The sequence below is a fragment of the Peromyscus californicus genome, unplaced genomic scaffold (genome assembly GCF_007827085.1).
Source record: "Peromyscus californicus insignis strain IS unplaced genomic scaffold, ASM782708v3 Scaffold_12__1_contigs__length_115047231, whole genome shotgun sequence".
NCBI lineage: Eukaryota > Metazoa > Chordata > Mammalia > Rodentia > Cricetidae > Peromyscus > Peromyscus californicus.
The window spans coordinates 21169288-21187391 of NW_026294413.1; the positions used below are offsets into that span (position 1 = coordinate 21169288).

At 42.5% G+C, this 18104-nt stretch overlaps 1 protein-coding gene across 2 annotated transcripts in view; it reads right to left on the reverse strand.

Moving 5' to 3' along the window:
- Window positions 1-18104, reverse strand: part of Slain1 (SLAIN motif family member 1) — a 57185-nt gene that overhangs the window by 4179 nt on the left and 34902 nt on the right. For both annotated transcript variants that reach the window (XM_052732534.1, XM_052732533.1), the window contains 3 exons: window positions 17338-17487; window positions 15582-15923; window positions 6379-6534 (listed from right to left, as the gene is read on the reverse strand). In XM_052732534.1, coding sequence (XP_052588494.1) covers window positions 6379-6534; window positions 15582-15923; window positions 17338-17487 — 648 coding nt within the window. The remainder of the gene's footprint in view (window positions 1-6378; window positions 6535-15581; window positions 15924-17337; window positions 17488-18104) is intronic.

Below are 18104 nucleotides of genomic sequence, written 5' to 3' on the forward strand. Positions count from 1 at the left end.
ATGAACATTCTTCATTATGTTTTGTTGATAATGTGAACTACTAGGTTGGTTATATACAGAGTCCCTCAACTATTAGGGTAAGTGAATTCAGTCCTGAAACACAAAGATCAATTATATTCTAAATGTCATCTGTGATAGTTACTCTATACTGTCAACTTCAACAGACTAGAATCACCATGGAAACACATGTCTGTGTGTGTCAAGGAAGGTTTTTCTGGAAAGGTTTAATTGAGGAGGAAAGACCTATCCTAAATGTGGGTAGCACCATCCTATCGGCTGGGTTCTGGACTGCATAGAAAGAAGGCAGCTGACTGAGCACCTCGCTGTGCAGATGTCATGTGACCAGCCACCTGCTCCATGCCTTCCTGCCATGATGGATTGTGTGGTGATATTTTATTTGTATGTTAATAAATAAAGTTTTCCTGGAGATCAGAGGAAATAGCAAGCCGTTTTTAAGTAAACACAAAAGTCAGGCAGTGGTAGCACATGCCCTTAATCTGATCACTTGGCAGGCAGGGGCTCTGTGTGTTCAAGGTCACACTAGGGAACAGAGCCAAGCATGGTGACACACCATAGAGACCTGGAGGTCTGACAGACAGGCAGTGACAAGGAAGTGAGGTAGCTGGGCTAAGAGCCAATGAGAGGGCAAAACAGCAAGGCAATATCTCACTTTTAGGAGCTGCAAAGCAGGTGAGGTAAGGTTGGTTGATGGCTCTCACTATTTCCCTGACCTCTTAGGCTTTTACCCCTTTATTTGGCTCTGTGTTTTTTATTTAATAAGACTGTTTAGAAATTTGTCTACATTTGGCACCCAACCGTGTCCCCTATAGCCAATATCTGTAAGGGCCCTGCATTACAAAGAAATAATAGAAAAAAAACTGGCAAAAATGGGCATAATTCCAGCTTTATAAGTAAGAAAATAATAGAAATGCCTGAGTTTCATGATTAAAAACCCAAGGAAAAGTCTCTGATGACACCATGCTGCCATTCCAATTTTCTCTACCCACCCTTTGCAGAATCCTAAGCCTTGAACCTGAAATATGACTGCCTTAGTCACTTTTCCAATGCTGTGAAGGGACACCATGACCACAGCAACTCATAAAAGCAAGTATTTAATTGGGGGTGGGGGGCTTGCTTACAGCTTGGGAGGTTTAGTCCATTATCATCATGGCAGGAGCATGGTGGCATGCAGGCAGGCACTGGAACAGTAGCTGAGAACTACATACTGATCCACAAGCAGAAAGAGTGAGCCTTGGTTAAGAATGGGCTTTTGAAATCTCAAAGGCCACCCCCAGTAACAGACTTGCTCCAATAAGGCCACCCTCCTAATCCCTCTAATTTATCAAACAGTCCTACTCCTTGATGACTGAGAATTCAAATACATGAGCCTCTGGGGGTATTCTCATTCAAACCACCTCAGTGACTGGCCTTCGAATGCACAGTACCACCTCTTGTTTGCTGTTCTGTCCCCTGTAAGTGATTTCTCTATTTTCTTCAATTCTTTGCATATACTAAATAGAATCCGACTATAAAGAATTCCCCCATCCATCCATTATTTGTTTGTTTAAGAATGTCCAGAAATATTTATATGGTGCTATCAATTACCTATTACTATTATCATTATTACTTATTACTTATTCTGTGGTTCAAGTGGCCTCTGCTCTGGCTACAGGCCATTTCTTAAAATTAGTCCTTGCATCCTTCCAACACATTCTCATCAGTTTTTGAGTATTTCAAAGCTAGACATTCTGAGTCATGTATACTCCATCCTATTTGGGGTTATATTAATTTTTATGACATTCAAAGATGCTAATGTCCACACTGAGTTACAGTCAATAAAATTCCTAATTGGTCCCATATTTGCTATTTTCAAAACATTTTTCTCTCACCCTACACTTACACTGTTGATCTTCATAACTCAAACCTAGAATTTATATTTTTTCTCAGCTAAATTTCTTCATGATATATTTAGCTTGCTACCTAAAAAATGACATAAAGTTAGTTAACAGTCCTCTCTTGGTTCATGTCATTAGTACACTCATACGCTGTCTCGGCCTTTACTAGACCCTCCGTTAATTTAACTATTTAACAGGCTAAGCCCTGACAGGCAACTCTATGCATTCATTCATCGGCTCATCTTTATTTCACTGTCATTCACTATGAGTTCACTGTGTTCAGGCAACATGTCAGCTACTGGGAACAGAAAATCAAATAAACTAAGGTCCAAGCCCAGAAGAGCTCACAATCTGGTTAAATATATTAACAATAAAGCATGACACACGTTGAGCACTCTCTAGCTGAAATGCTTGGAAACAGACATTAGATTTAGATTTGGGATATTTTCAAACTTGAGAAATATCTATCTATCATCTATCTATCTATCTATCTATCTATCTATCTATCTATCTATCTATCTATCTATCTATGTATTCATCCATCCATCCATCCATCCAACTATCTATCCATCCATCCAACCATCTATCCATCCATCCAACCATCTATCCATCCATCCAACCATCCATCCATCCATCCATCCATCCATCCATCCATCCACCAATCCATCCATCCACCAATCCATCCATCCACCAATCCATCCATCCATCTATCTATATCTACCATCTATCTCTCACATGGGTGTTTTAACAATGTATGTCTGTGCTTGCCTAGTGTCCAAGAGTCCAAAAGAGGGTATCAGATCCCCTAGAACTAGAGTCACAGAAGGTTGTGAGCTGTGATGTAGCGTCTGGGAACAAGTCTGGGTTCTCTGAAAGAACAGTCAGCTAATCACTTAGCAATCTCTCTAGTGCCTCAAATTCAAGAACATTTGCATACCCATAGACATATCTTTTGTATTAGTGATTTGACCATAAAATGTCCCATACAGGCAGGCTCATGTGTTGAAGCCTTAGTTCCTAGCTGGTGGCCTTATTCTGAGAAATATTGGAAACATTAGGAGATAGAGACTGCCTGGAGGAAGCAGGTCATTGGTCACAGCCTAGAAAGACATACCTTGTCTCTAGGCCCTTGCTGTTTCAACAACTCCCTCCTCTACCTGCTCTCTTCAGGATGACATTTGCTGTGCCTCAGACCCAGAGCAACACATCCAGTCAGTCATGGACTAACACATCCAAAACTGAACCAAAATAAACTTTTCTTCCCTTTAGATGCCTTCTCTTGGTTATGTGCCACAGTGATAAAAAAAAAAAAAAAAAAACTAGCAACACTGAAAGCAAGGTGGTTGATCTGACCCCAAGACCTTGTGGTTCCTAAGCCTTTGGCATTGGTTTGCAGGAGGAATTTGTGAATTTGGAAGGTGTTTGAAGAAGCAGGCAAGAAACAAAACAAAACTTTGCCCTTATTGATTCCTATAGTAGCTCAGAAGACCAGAATGCCAACTACACATGAAGATAGAAAAGGCTGTGTTCTTGATGGTACAGATGGAAATGAGGACTCTTCTGAGAGAATCAGACTGCTAAAGCTATGGTCCAAAAGTGCTCGGCCTCTTCTTGAGCTGGCTAGGAGACTCTGGAGTCGTTCACGCGATGCCGGCTTTGCGGGTAAGCAGCAGAAGGCAAGAGTGACAGGGTCACAGGGCCTCTGTCAAAGCACTCAAAGGACAGTGAAGGAGATAGACTGGACAGTAGTGTGTGGGAGGGCCAGAAGCCCTGTGGTTGAGACTTCAGGAACTACAGATGCATAAACATGGGACATTTGCCAAGGAAAGCTGCAGGGAATGAGAAGAGCTAGTGCAGGGAGAAGGCACGTGGCCTGCAAGTGGCAAAACCATAGGTGCAGGGCCACCCCAGGGCCCTGATGCTCATATTACGGCACCACATATCAGAATGCTTGACACTGTGGCAGCGGGTGCTCACTTGTGGATTCAGCTTTGCTTTGGTCCATTACTCCTTTCTGACCCTACTGTGCCCTGATGTGATGGGGATGTTTACTCTGCATCACGTAATGCCCTTGATCTCACAGTGCTTTACTGCTCAGACTTGGCTTAGGTATTAGAGGGACTTTGAACTTGGGAGTGCGGCATACTGCAGGTACTGTCAAGATCATGGGAATTCACGGAGATAGATTAAATACCTTTTGCATTACCAGATGAACAAGAGCTGGCCAGGGACAAAATGCTATATAGTTCAAATACGAAAGGTCACCCACAGGCATGGGTGTCGAAGCCTTGGTCACTGTTCTGAAGATGACAGGACTTGGGGATGGAAGCAGCAGGTCACGGGGTAATCACTGGAGGAGTGTGGCCTCTCCCTGGTTATCTTCTGTGTCCCTGCCACCATGAACTCGGCAGCCACATCCCTTCACATATTCCAAAATGTTTCCCTTGTCTCAGGCCCAAAGCAATAGAGCCACAATCCATGGACCAAAAAGCCCCTCGGAAAATGTGAACCAAATACATCTTTCCTCGGAAAATGTGAACCAAATACATCTTTCCTCGGAAAATGTGAACCAAATACATCTTTCCTCGGAAAATGTGAACCAAATACATCTTTCCTCGGAAAATGTGAACCAAATACATCTTTCCTCGGAAAATGTGAACCAAATACATCTTTCCTCGGAAAATGCGAACCAAATACATCTTTCCTCGGAAAATGTGAACCAAATACATCTTTCCTCGGAAAATGTGAACCAAATACATCTTTCCTCCTTTTAAGTCGCCTCCCTCAGGAACAGCAACAGAAACACTCACACGTTGCTGATAAACCAAAGTCTAAACACAAAATTCATTTATATGCACATAACTTAATGGTAATTTTATACAACATAGTAAATATTTTTTATATGAAACAGTTTCACAGGATAGAATTGTCCACTTGAGGTGTCACACAGCCTTCAAAAGTTTCAGATCTTGGAATTCTTTATTCTTGATTTCTAGGTTGCAGAAGTTCAACCTGTACACTGAGTAAGAGAGATTGGACCAAAACTCTACCCATCCTAGCTCTACAGTATGCAGGAGCATGTGTTAGGGTCGCCAGGAAAGCAATGAGGACTTCCCAGTGGATGAGGTCTTTAGGTTCTGCTATGAAGAAACTCAGAAGAACTAAAAAAGAGACTGCCCATAGGAGCACAGCGTCACGGTAGCCGAAAGCATTAGCTCCGGCAGACCCGTGTTTGACTCTGCACTTCCGACCTGCCCACCCTCGGCTAAATTGCTACTTCACCTATTTGAAACTGTTTCTCATCATCAAAATTGGAATGATAACAGGAACAACCTCACAGAGCTGTTGGTAGACAAAGTAAGATAATGTCTATACCCAGCTAGTACAGCTCCTTACACAGAATAAATGCAGTCATTTCAGTGTTGAAACAGGACATCGAGATGACCACATGTTGGGAAATAAACTGGTATTTAAAACTGGGCTTGAGGGTTTAAAAACTACTTGAGATGCAAACCCTTAGCTAGCACATTCTGCACACTCCGTGGACTTCTACGGCCATGTAAACACTGGCTTACAGCCTTCCTCCTAGTGACAGTGAAGACCCAACCCCTCCTAACCACCGCATCCCCACAGGGGCTGAGAGCACACACTAGGGTTAGCATTACATTACATTGCTCATTGATGAAGTGAGCAACGACTATGTGGTGTGCTGGAATGGAGGGATACAAAGTCCCTTAGACACACAAAAACATACCTTCATCTTTGGAGTGAAATGCTTGGAATGGGGAAAAACAAGACCAAAGTAAAAGCGGAACAAAGCTAGTGTGTCTCTCTATAGAAAACTGACAGACTAACAGAAAGAAGATGAGAACCTGCATGGGTGAGAGGTTGGTATAATGGGCAAACTAGTGATTATTTAGTTATCCTTGGGTGGAAAGGCCCCCTATAATTTATTAGTAGTAGCAGCTGGTAACATGGACACTGAAGGAAATACTATTTGATGATAGTGAAAACGAAGTTACAAGACAGAGAAATGCCTCCTCTGGTGCACTAAGTGAAAAAGAAACGGTGGAGAACAAGCTATTTTCCTGCCAGGGTAATGACTACTTAGAACGGTTAGCACCACCACTGTTACACTTACTGCAGGTCGGCACCCCAGAGTGGTTAGCGCCATCACTGTTACACTTACTGCAGGTCGGCACCCCAGAGTGGTTAGCGCCATCACTGTTACACTTACTGCAGGTCGGCACCCCAGAGTGGTTAGCGCCATCACTGTTACACTTACTGCAGGTCGGCACCCCAGAGTGGTTAGCGCCATCACTCTGTTACACTTACTGCAGGTCGGCACCCCAGAGTGGTTAGCACCACCACTGTTACACTTACTGCAGGTCGGCACCCCAGAGTGGTTAGCGCTATCACTCTGTTACACTTACTGCAGGTCGGCACCCCAGAGTGGTTAGCGCCATCACTCTGTTACACTTACTGCAGGACGGCACCCTTGAAACCCCACTTCCAGCTCCGTGCAAGCTTGAGTCAAAACTCTGGCTGCTCCTCACGGTCACGGGAGAGCTGAGGTTGCTGCTGACGGCAGCGGTGCTTGGCGTGCGGGCCAGGTTAGGCATACTTCTTCGTAGCTTATCTAAAAGAAGAAAGGAGTTTTCTTAAGTTAAAAAACACAAATAAATTCCACACCAATCAAAACATTTGCTTTTGAAAGTAAATAAATTAAAAAGCCATTTTGATCAGTGACAACACACAGAAAATAGCAAACAGACTATAAGGGAGAAGTAACCTCTTGCAAGGGCAATACACTCTAGAAAATCCTGATACGTTGTTGACAAGAGAAAAACACACATTCTATAATAAAGAAAAAAAGGCCTTCCTAATCAATTTGCTGTTTGTTCTACCCAGTAAGTACATTTCTCCACTTACTGAGTAGTAACACTGCATCAAATAAGGTTAGAAAATGACCCTGGAGTCATTTAGAAATGAGAACACTAAAAACAAAGGTATGTGCTAAATTTAAAAAGTAATGAAACTCAAAATCAAAACTTACTAAATCTTTTGCTACAGGTCAAAGTGGAATAAATTAATACAATTAACCCCCCCCCCAAAAAAAAAATTCCAATTTTAACTGTCTTAGGATGGCCCCCAGGTACATTAACTTCTTAAAAGTGTTAACCCTCCCAGTATGCGAGCTGTTTGCATACTCAGTAAAGACTGAAGACTGAATGGGTCTTTTTGTTTCTTTCCTGCTAGGTGCATCCTCTGCCACCAGGAGGTGGCAGAGAGTTACATAGGAACAGCCTGGCTCAGATGTGAAAGCATGAAGAATCTATTCAAGATAATTGGTTCTTTGCTAGCCCCTCCCCGCCCCCATTACCACACATCAGCTCAGGCCAACTCAGAAAACAAAGGCTGCATGTGACGACTGAGCCCAAACCAGCACTGAACTGGACTTCACTCCTCTCCCCTTCAGTCTCTCCTACGCCCCTGCCTTCTGGACTCCCAACTCCAGATCCTGTCAGCCCGAACAGTCAGCAGACTTTCTACCACACAGTTCACAGTTCCTTTTCAGTCACTACTTTCCACAAAATCCACCTACTTGGCTTCCAGGGGCCCTGCCACGCTCTTCTAGAACTTGGGGACACCAGGCTCAGTTCTACTTCCACCCTTCTCACCTCAACCCCAAAGCCTAAAGTTCTGAACACGGGTCAGAGTAAGCCTCCAGATTACATGCTCAACAGCCACAAGACTTCTCCCCGACGCCCCATCCCTGGATTCATCCTATCCCAACGACAGGGGAGTACTCTCTCATTGGGCACAATGGTCCCTCTACTTGGACACATTTCTCCATTTCATGGAAGGAAAGAATGAACAGAGAAATATTTATGACGCATATGCTAAATGCCAAGCCCTCTGTATATGCTGGGGGTGCCAAAGTGAATGAGACCACCAGATTCCAACCTCATTGAGTGTATGGTTTAAACCAGCATTTCTTATCTTTTGTTCCGTTATCAATCCTAGAGAGAAAAATTAACATGGGTTTAAATTCAGTTTCTCCAAAATGAAAGAAATTAAATATTAAAGGATAATATTTTGAAAAGTATAGTAGGGCTGAAATTTTGGATCATAAATATGGTAATGCCTAAATTTGTTGTATTTGTTTTCTTTGCTCAAATCCATTAAGAATTATACCTATGAAATATACTCTAATACTCTGGAGTGTGCACTTCAGGTCATACAGTCTCACCTATGAAATATACTCTAATACTCTGGAGTGTGCACATCAGGACATACAGTCTCACAGTCACTTTTTTTTCCCAAGCTAAATCAGAAACCAGTGATGTACTGGACTCCTCAAGATGCACTGAAATCAAACCAGAACCCTTTTTCATCTCCCCTTACACACCACGCCATCTTCATTGCTAATATTCATTAACTGTACCTGTCCAGCAACTTTTTGTTCTTTGGTGTAGTCTAGGGGACAGACAGAAAATCATGCAAATGTAATAAGCATATTATATAAGTATGATGAAGTACAAGAGATTTTGGAAAGTGTAATGTTACAAGACCAGAAGGGTTTGGCCAACCTTCAAACCCTTACTAATACATTAAGAATGTACTCAACTCCTGCTTCATAGAGGAGCTAGCTCTTCTACACACCTGCTGGCTGAGGACTCTCCCCTCCCACACTCCCTGCCTGTGCACAGTGCTACAGCATCCTGCCATAGACTCATCTTCATGGTTGTTTTTTTTTTTTTATCAGAGTCATTTCCTCTTACTCTCAGAGGATTCCCTCCAAAATCCCAGCTATCTAAAACCATAGATAGTACCAAAATGTACATACTGTTTTTCTTGTATATTTATGCCTACAATAAAAAATTAATAAAACTTTATAAGCTAGTCAATAATAAAAGTTATTTAAAATCTATTGTTTATGTCTTAGTTAGGGCTGCTATTGCTGTGATGAAACATCATGACCAAAAGTAAGTTGGGGAGGAAGGGTTTATTTTGCGTACAACTTCCACATCAATATTTATCACTGAAGGAAGTCAGGGAAGGAACTCAAACAGGGCAGGAACCTGGAGGCTGGAACTGATGCAGAGGCCATGGAGAAGCAATACTTACTGGCTTGTTCCCCATGGCTTGCTTAGCCACTTTCTTATAGAATCCGGGGTCACATGCCCAAGAGTGGCCCCGCCTACAATGGGCTGGGCCTTCTCACATCAATCACTAATTAAGAAAATGCTCTATAGGCTTGCCTATAGCCCGATTTTTCCCCTTTTGGCTTTTCAAGACAGGATTTCTCTGTGTAGCCCGGGCTGTTCTGTCCTAGAACTGGCTCTGTAGACCAGGCTGGCCTCAAACTCAGAGATCCGAGTGCTTCTGCCTCCCAAGTGCTGGGATTAAAGGTGTGCATCACCATCTGCCCTACAGCCCAATCACATGGAGGCATTTTTTCAATCTGGGCTCCCTCCTTTCCAGTTACTCTACCTTATGCCAAGTGGACATAAAACTAGCCAGCACAATTACTTCTGACATTTTCCATTTAATATCTTCTGAACTCAGTGAGCAGGGTAACAAAGTACAGAAAACAAAAGCTCAGATTAAGAGAAGACTATCTTCTTATCGTCTTGAGGCTTCCCTTGACTCCCAGAGCTGAGAATAAACCCAAGGTTTCACAAGTGCTATAAGCACGCTTATCAATGAGCTTCACCGCCACACCTACCTGGGGCCTATTAAAGGCCCTAGCTCCATACAGCAGGCACTTAATATTACAAAGGGTGTGTGTGTGTGTGTGTGTGTGTGTGTGTGTGTGTGTGTGTGTGTGTGTGTATAGTGTGTGTAGGCAGAGTATGTGATAAATGACATTTAAAGAACCCATAGCTAGGTCTCTTGAACATCACAAATCGGATGTGAAGAGCCTACGTCAACATGAGACTATTTCCACTATATATTGTTTTAGTAGCATAGAAGCAGAGGGAAACAATCATATGCTATTAATTAGAAAATTGAGCTATATTTTGAAATTTTAATTCCAGGAGCTGATAGTGTGGCTCAGTGGTAGGACAGTTTGCCTAGCACAGATTGGTCTCTGGGTTGCATCCCCAGCACTATTAATTAATACAAACCAAAATGCATTTATTTTCAAAAATCTACCATAAATGCTTTAAATATAGCAATTAAAAGTTGTACCCTGAGCACATGTGTTTTCGTCCTCAAGCTACCAGCTGTTTTCCATTCTGCCACAGTTAGTTCATCATAACATATACATTTGTTTGCTTTCAACAGTATAAAAGCTTCAGACACTCTTGATATTTTAACCCTAAATGCACATGGATCTCCTAGGAGGAAGAAATGTCTGTAGAATCACAAAACTTTTTATCACATTTAAGCACTGTAACATCATAACTCATAAGCAAAAATCTTCCAAACATCTCAAGAATGCCATTTGTTACATTTTCCCCCCTAAACCACGATCTAGGTAAGGTACATACATCATGTGTGGTTAATCTCCATTAATCCAGACACATTGATCTTTAAAAGCAGTCTTTGCTCGTATTTGGGTACCAAGCCAATTTGCTAACTCCATAATCCTGAAATATGCCTGTACTAATAAACTACCTGAGTATAAATCCGTAGGACACTTAGGGGTGAGCTGCGATCTCTTGAATCAGACCATCAGGAAATATGGTTCACTTCCTGGCAAACAATCCCGAATGCATTCACACACCTTAAAGTCCAAGGACTAAAAAGCAATGTCCTAATTCCATCTTCCTAAGACATCAGAGATTTCATCTTCAAGGGCCAATAAACTAGAGGAAAGTCAGAGACCCAGAAGAGAGTTCAGATGCCCACAGTCAGGGGGCAGCAAATCCCGGCCGTCTGTGGAACACAGACAACCAAGGAATCGGGAGACACTAGTTTCCCCTGCCAGTCAACACAGACCCTGAACGAGTACAGGAGAATTGGGAAAGAAGCTTAGTCACTTCTGTGTTCTGACAGACCATGTACTGTCTGACAAGTCACAATCAGTGAGTCCCCAAAACATGTCAAGAACCTGTACGAGCTATCTCTTCTGAAACTAGACAGGGTAGGAGCCACAAACCAGTAAGTTTTAAAAAAATCTATTTCTACTGTTTTACATAGGTTTTGTTTGTTTAACACAGAGTCTCACTACGTAGGTGTGGCTGGCCCGGAACTTACCATGCAGACCAAGCTGGTCTTGAACATAGAGATCCACCGGCCTCTGTCTCCCTAATGCTAGGATTAAAGGTGTGTGCCACCATGCCAGTTGGGTTTAGTTTGAGTGAGGCATATTTTGTTACAAGAATTATACAAAATTCAGTTCATTTTAAAAATAGTATCTTATTTAGTCTTTAAAAATTTTATACCAGTATACAATGTTTCTTTATCAAATCTACTCCTCCCTTCCCTGCTCCAATTTATTCCAGGATCCCAACTTCATGTCCTCTTTTAAATTTTTTATTTTTAAATAGATCCAAGAGCTAATAATTATTTTCTCCCATTTATATAGTTTTAGTAATTGAGATGAACATTGGATAGTCTCAAAGTTACCATTTTTCTTTCATAAGTTGGTTCAAATAACATTCTGTGGTAACAAACGGAGGCTCAGATATCTGAGCCATATGTTTAAAAATGTTCAAAAAGTGTAGGTGGAGTGGGAGAGGAATTTTATTCAGCACATCTACTCTAGGCAATGTAGTATTCATTATTTAATTTATTCCTTATAACATATTTAAGTTGGGAGAAAATATACCAGATGGCTTGATGTGAAATTACAGTGATGTTTTCTGAAAGTTACATGTTATTTTTTTCTTGGTTTTGCAGCTTAGAAAAACCAAAGCTCAGTGACCTGAGAAACTTCAGCGTGGAAGGGACAGGACTGGAACTCAGGGCCTGCTGACGTCAGAGCCTGTGCTCTCAGACATGAAGCTGATTAATCGGAAGCACATCCAGAAAAAATTACCTTTGTATTCCATGCCCCTTCACACGCAGAAACTTAAAAATAAAACTACCACAACCGGACCTGGACTGGAGTACATGCCTGTTTTCTTGTGGGCAGCATCATAGTGTGGGCTTAGGGAAACCTAGTCCTCTCCCAGTGGTGTTTGATGACAGTCTTACGCTTTTCTAAGCAGAACAAACAGTGGCACAGAAGAGGACAAGCCCACTGATGATACCAGGTGTACTGGCTCGTTTTGTGTTTTGAGGAAGGAGCCTCAGTTGAGGAAATGTCTCCAGGAGATCCAGCTGTAGGGCATTTTCTCAATTAGTGATCAAGGGGCAGGCCCAGCCCACTGTGGGCGATGCCATCCCTGAGCTGATGGTCTTGAGTTCTACAAGAAAGCAGGCTGAGCAAGCCATGGGAAGCAAGCCAGTAAGCATGCTGGCTGGCATGCTGGCCCTCCATGGCCTCTACATCAGTTTCTGCCTCCAGATTCCAGAACTGCTGGAGTTCCAGTCCTGACTTCCTTTAGTGATGGACTACAATGTGGAAGGATAAACCAAATAAAAATAAACCCTTCCCTCCCCAACTTCCTTTTGGTCATGGTGTTTCATTACAGCAATAGAAACCCTAACCAAGACGAATTGATACCAGGAGTGGGGTATTGCTGCGACAGACCTGACCATGTTTTGGGGAGGACTGTGGAAGGACTTTGGAACTTTGGGCTAGAAGAGCCATTGAGTGTTAAGAGTTCTTTGTGTTCTGTGGAAACTTGGGAGATAAGAATGTTGAGAACAGAGCAGAACATGGAGGCCTGGCCTGTGAAATTTCAGAGGGAAGCTTGACTTTATCAGGGCCATTTGTTATTTTAAGATTCTGTGGTTCTGGTTAGCTGGGGCTGAAGAATCAGCTGTGATTAACAAGATACCAGAACTACTAAAGTGAAACTTTGCTTTGCTGGGATACTTGATGCTGGTCAGCTGGAGCTAAGAAATTAGCAGTGATCAAGAAGAGACCAGCATCATGGAGGTGAGATCTTCTGGAAAATTCTCTGAGAGCACAGAAAAGCTGTGTTCCAGAGACAGCCAAAGTTGTACCTCCTGCTGGCAGCCAGACTTGGTAACGTGTAAGAGTCACCCAGGTAGTACTGGTTTTGAAGGCATGAGGGGGTCATGGAGAGCAACTGAAGCTTGACACTGTGAGAGGCCAGGAGAGAACAGTGGTGAAGGTGTAGTCTCAGTGGCAGCTGAAGGCCCAGGACTGCAGGGGTCATGGAAAGAAGTTGAGGCTTGGCACCAAGAAGAGAGTCTATGAGAGGCTATTGGTGAAAGTGCAATCCAGGTTCAGCAGAAGACCCCAGGGTTTTGGAGATGCCAGTACCATGGGATGACCACCAAGGGCAGCAGCAGCAGCAGCAGCAGCAGCAGTGAGTGGAGCCAGCCCAGCCAGAGCCAAGCTGTGTGCGTTGCAAAGGGTGGAGGCAGAGAAGTGATCCAAGCCCTTTGGAGGAGTCCAGAAGATCGTGAGTGGATCCCAGACATTGGATGGCTGGAATTTGGTTTTGCTTTGATTTGACTGTGACTGTACCCTTATTTTTCCCTCTTGAAGTAAGAAAGTATTTTACTGGAGGCCATGGTTGAGAGACTGAATTTTAAAAGACTTTAGATTTTAAGAAATTGGTTATTTTAAAGGGACTAGAATTTTATTATGTCTGAGTTTGTAAAGACTGTGGGACTTTCAAAGTTATTTATGTTTTTAATGTGATATCTTGGGGATGAATAAAAAAGGATGGGTTGTGACTTAACAGTGATGTGTTTGTGTGTCAACTTGACACAAGCTAGAGTCATTAGAGAGGAAGGAGCCTCAGTTGAGGAGATGCCCCCCATGAGATCCAGCTGTAAGGCATTTTCTCAATTAGTGATCACTGGGGGAAGGTCCAGCTCACTGTGGGTGGTACCATCCTTGGGCTGGTGGTCCTGGGTTCTTTAAGAAAGCAGGCTGAGCAAACCATGGGAAGCAAGGCAGTAAGCAGCTTCCCTCCACAGCCTCTGCATCAGCTCCTGCCTCCAGAACCCTGCCCTGTTTGTTTCCCTGTCCTGACTCCCTTTGGTGATGAACAGCAATGTGCAAGTGTAAGCTGAATAAACCCTTCTCAACTTGCTTTTTAGTCATGGAGTTTCATCACAGAAATAGTGGCCTAAACTAAGACAGCGGCCGAGATGTAGAGCCAGCAGCTGGCTGCATGACAGACTCAACTGTGGTGCCTGAAAACAGCTTCAGGTAACAAGGCCAGGTGCCCATCCTCCAGCTGTGACACAGTGTCATGACAGCCAGTAATCATGGAGAATGGAGCACCATGTGGCTACCATTAGGAGCTTTAAGATATTAGTTGCTATGACTTTCTTTAGCCAAGTCTTACATTTAAAATCTGAAGGTATCGAGAGAAACTCAGAATATAATGCTTTAAATACTTTCAGATGAACTTTCAGTTTGTGGAATAATACAAGTATGGTGGAAGAAATGATGAAAACTAAAATGTGTAACATTTGATCTGTAATCCAATTTGTATTCACCCTGGTGACACTTAAAAATATTATTTTACTTCTAGACTTTGAGAAATGGTATGTTTTAATAATTAAAGACTGTAACTATATAGGTCCAAAACAGTTAAGTAGTTTTTTTCCAGCTTTCTAGGCTGTGCATGGAGGTCTGGCTGATCATAAATGCACACATACACCAGCCTTGGGGTATTACATGATTGTTCTCTCTGTAGTTCTTGGTAGTCACAGAGTCAAACTCCTTGGAATATGAGGAAGAGAACAGTCAAAAACTATGAAAGAGAATTATACCCCATCACACCAACATTACAGATGAACTTTTCACAAACATGCCACATAGCCATTTCCCCAATCCTACTGCTTCACAGGTATTAAAGTTAGTATCTGAAGCATGCTTTACCAGACTCCGCCTAAATCTGAGTGTGCAAGAGCAGCATCCTCTCAACATTGTCTAGGTTCAAAACCCATGGTAAGAGGCTAGTGACATTATGAATGCAGCACGTGGCCTTCGACGACATGAAGCCCGGCCATGAAGTCCTCAGGCTGCACAGTATGGCCTCCCTACAGTGGACAAACAGCAACACAAAGATCTCCACACTCAGAGGCCGGAGAGATGGCTCAGTCAGTAAAAGACACACAGTACAAGCATAAGGACCTGAGTTCAGATCCCCCAGCACTCAAAAAGAATTCCTATGATCTCAGCTCTGGGAAAGCAGACAGATGCACCCTTGGCTTGTCAGCCAGCCAGTAGAGTCATATCGGATTCAGATATAATCATATCCAGATTCAGAGGGATACCTAGTCTCAAAAAATAAGGTGAAGAAAAAATTAAGCCAACAGCCGTTGACCTCTAACCTCAGCACACATACGTGCATATGTGTGTGTGTATGTGAGTGTGTGTGAGCGCGCACACGTATATGTGTGTGTGTGTTCGAGAACAGTGTGCACACACAAATACACAAAAAGATCTTCACACCTCAATGTGATTCTGAGGGGGGATCATCATGGTAGTTTTCCTGAGATCAGATATCTATAAACCCGAGACACAGCTAGAAAATAGTCAATTTTAGATGTAAATTTAGACCAAACTGATAAGGATGAACTCAGATCTGAGAAACACCTGCCAAGAATTGGTGGCTAGAAAACATAACCTACCTCCATTGGTCCTATTTGGTTGCTGATCTGGAGTTTGGGCTTGGGGTGAATAATACTGTGGCTGCTGGAAATTATTTGAAGGAAAATACTGGGAACTGGGGCTCCTCCTGCAATCTCGAATGCTGGAGAAAGTCTGTGAGTGGGGAATTCCTCTTTGGAAAGGTGAACACCTCGGGAGACGAGGCTGAGGTGGCGGCAAATGATCGAACTCTTCCTCGTCCTCCAGGCTGTACCGGTCATATTCCTGGTCACTACACGTCCCTTTTTTTCCTGAACTCAGTGACACACTGGAACTGTGTCTGGACACGGATGCCGAAGTGGAAGCATAGTCTTGCCTGAGACCTATGGAAGCAAACAGTACCATGAGAAAGTTCATGTAAGTAACATTAAACTACAACTCATATGTTTACTTTAAAATGACAATGAATTACTCAAACAAGGACACACCACCTTGTTTCAGGTTATTAAATCCCCTCCCAACACAAACAAAAGCATACATTTATTTACCAAACATATATCTAATGTTAGTCCTCCACAGTTACTTATCCTGGAGTATATTTATGCATTTTTAATTGAATTTTTTAAGATTACTATAGACTCCCACAAAGCCCTAGGAAATAATACTAGCACTTCACCCAGCTTCTAACAGTTTTGCAAATTTGTGGACTAGCATAATAATTAAGGTATTGACAGTGATATAATCCACCCATTTTATTCAGATTTTTTCATTTACTTATGCATGTACAGGTTAATATTAAGTTTCTTGTAATTTTACTAGCTACATGTTTTTATGCCATTCAAAATACTAAACAGTTCTATACCATGAAAATCCCTTGTGTTATGCTTTTAGAGGCATATCTACCACCCTCTCCTTTCCAAGACCCAACCCCATCCACCAACGACCTACATTTCTAAAGTTCGACCATTTCAAAATGTTACACAAATGGAATCACGCTGCATACAATCTCTTGTATCATCTTGTTTTCATTTTTATGATTCCCTGGAGCCCACCCAAGATATCCTACCAACAGCTTGCTCATGTTTGTTGATGAGTAGTATTCCATGGTATGGACACACCACCCTTCCTTAACCATTCATTGTGGAAGGGCATCTCAACACAGTCCAGTTAGAGACTGATGGAATACATGAGAAATGTCCTCCATAGTCTTGGGCATAGTCTCAGTCCTCTGTCTCGGGACATGTAGGAGCTGTGAGCCCTGCCGCAGAGGGAGCAAGTACTTCACCAGAGGCAGGCCTTGAGTGTTCATAGCCCTGCCTTGCTTCCGCTGCACTCTCTGCCTCTGGTCTGCTGTTACAGATGTGAGCTCCAGCTTCCTTCTCCTGCCGCTGAGTCTGCTGCTCACTGCCATGCCTCCACCATGCCATGATGGACGCTCGCTCCTCTGGAACCACAGGCAAAAATAAATCCCCTTTTCCTTAAGTTGCCTGTGGTCACGGCGTTTTACCCCAAGAGAGAAGACGATTGCAAATACAGACGCTGAGAGTATGTGTGTATAGATTTTTATGTGAACACACATTCCTACCGCTGTGAGAGAAATGTTCGAGAATGGCTACAATCTCCACAGATCAATGTGACGCTGAGAGTATGCCTAATACCCACAATGCTCTTCGGCACTTGAAGGACATGTAACTCTTCCAACTACAGAGGAAGGTGACACAGAACAAAGAATCCACTCCCTGGGAAAAGTGCCTGGCTCCACCCATCGCTTATAGTCCCTCGATTAAAAGAACATACTCTCTTCTTGTAGACGAGCCATGATCTGAACATCAGTGAGGTCCTGTAACTTATATCCCATGGATATAGAGTCATCTTCCAATTCTGAAGTACTCAGCTCACTGTCAATAGATGACTGGGGGCTCAGAGGGGAGCCCCTGGAGGTGTAACCTAAAACACAGAGGAAATACATTATTATTTAGAGAAATGGTAAGTATACATGTGTTAAAAATTCATACGCAAGTGGCATTTTTCTTGTTTACATGATGTAACAAAAAAACTGACATGTTGTCATTTAACAAACAATAAATACATCTTTACATGTTCACAATAGCTAAGTGTGAAGTAATTTATTCACTGTTTTTTTTAATCCAACTTGTAGAATGAAAACATAATCACCCAGTACTGTCTACTAAAAAGTTAATGCACAAAACTAAGGGTGTGGTGTTTGAAAAAATATATATGTATATGTGTGTGTGTGTACACATGTATACTTCAAACTAATAATCAGATGAATACATCTCTGGCAATAACTGATTACATATTTCACAATTAAATTTAGCCTAGTCCATTTTTAGTGGGCAGACATAGTAGTGCCATAAATGGAAAATGTCATGCATAAAAGACACATTAATGTAAAGACATATATACGTCATAATTTAGAGCAGTGAGCAATCATGGAAATCTTGCTGAAACCCAGTGAAAACTTATCAGTAGGTTAAGAAAATGAACCAAGAAGGAAAGAGCCAGATGAAAGGGTGTTGTGGGACGGATTCGCGCCAATGCTG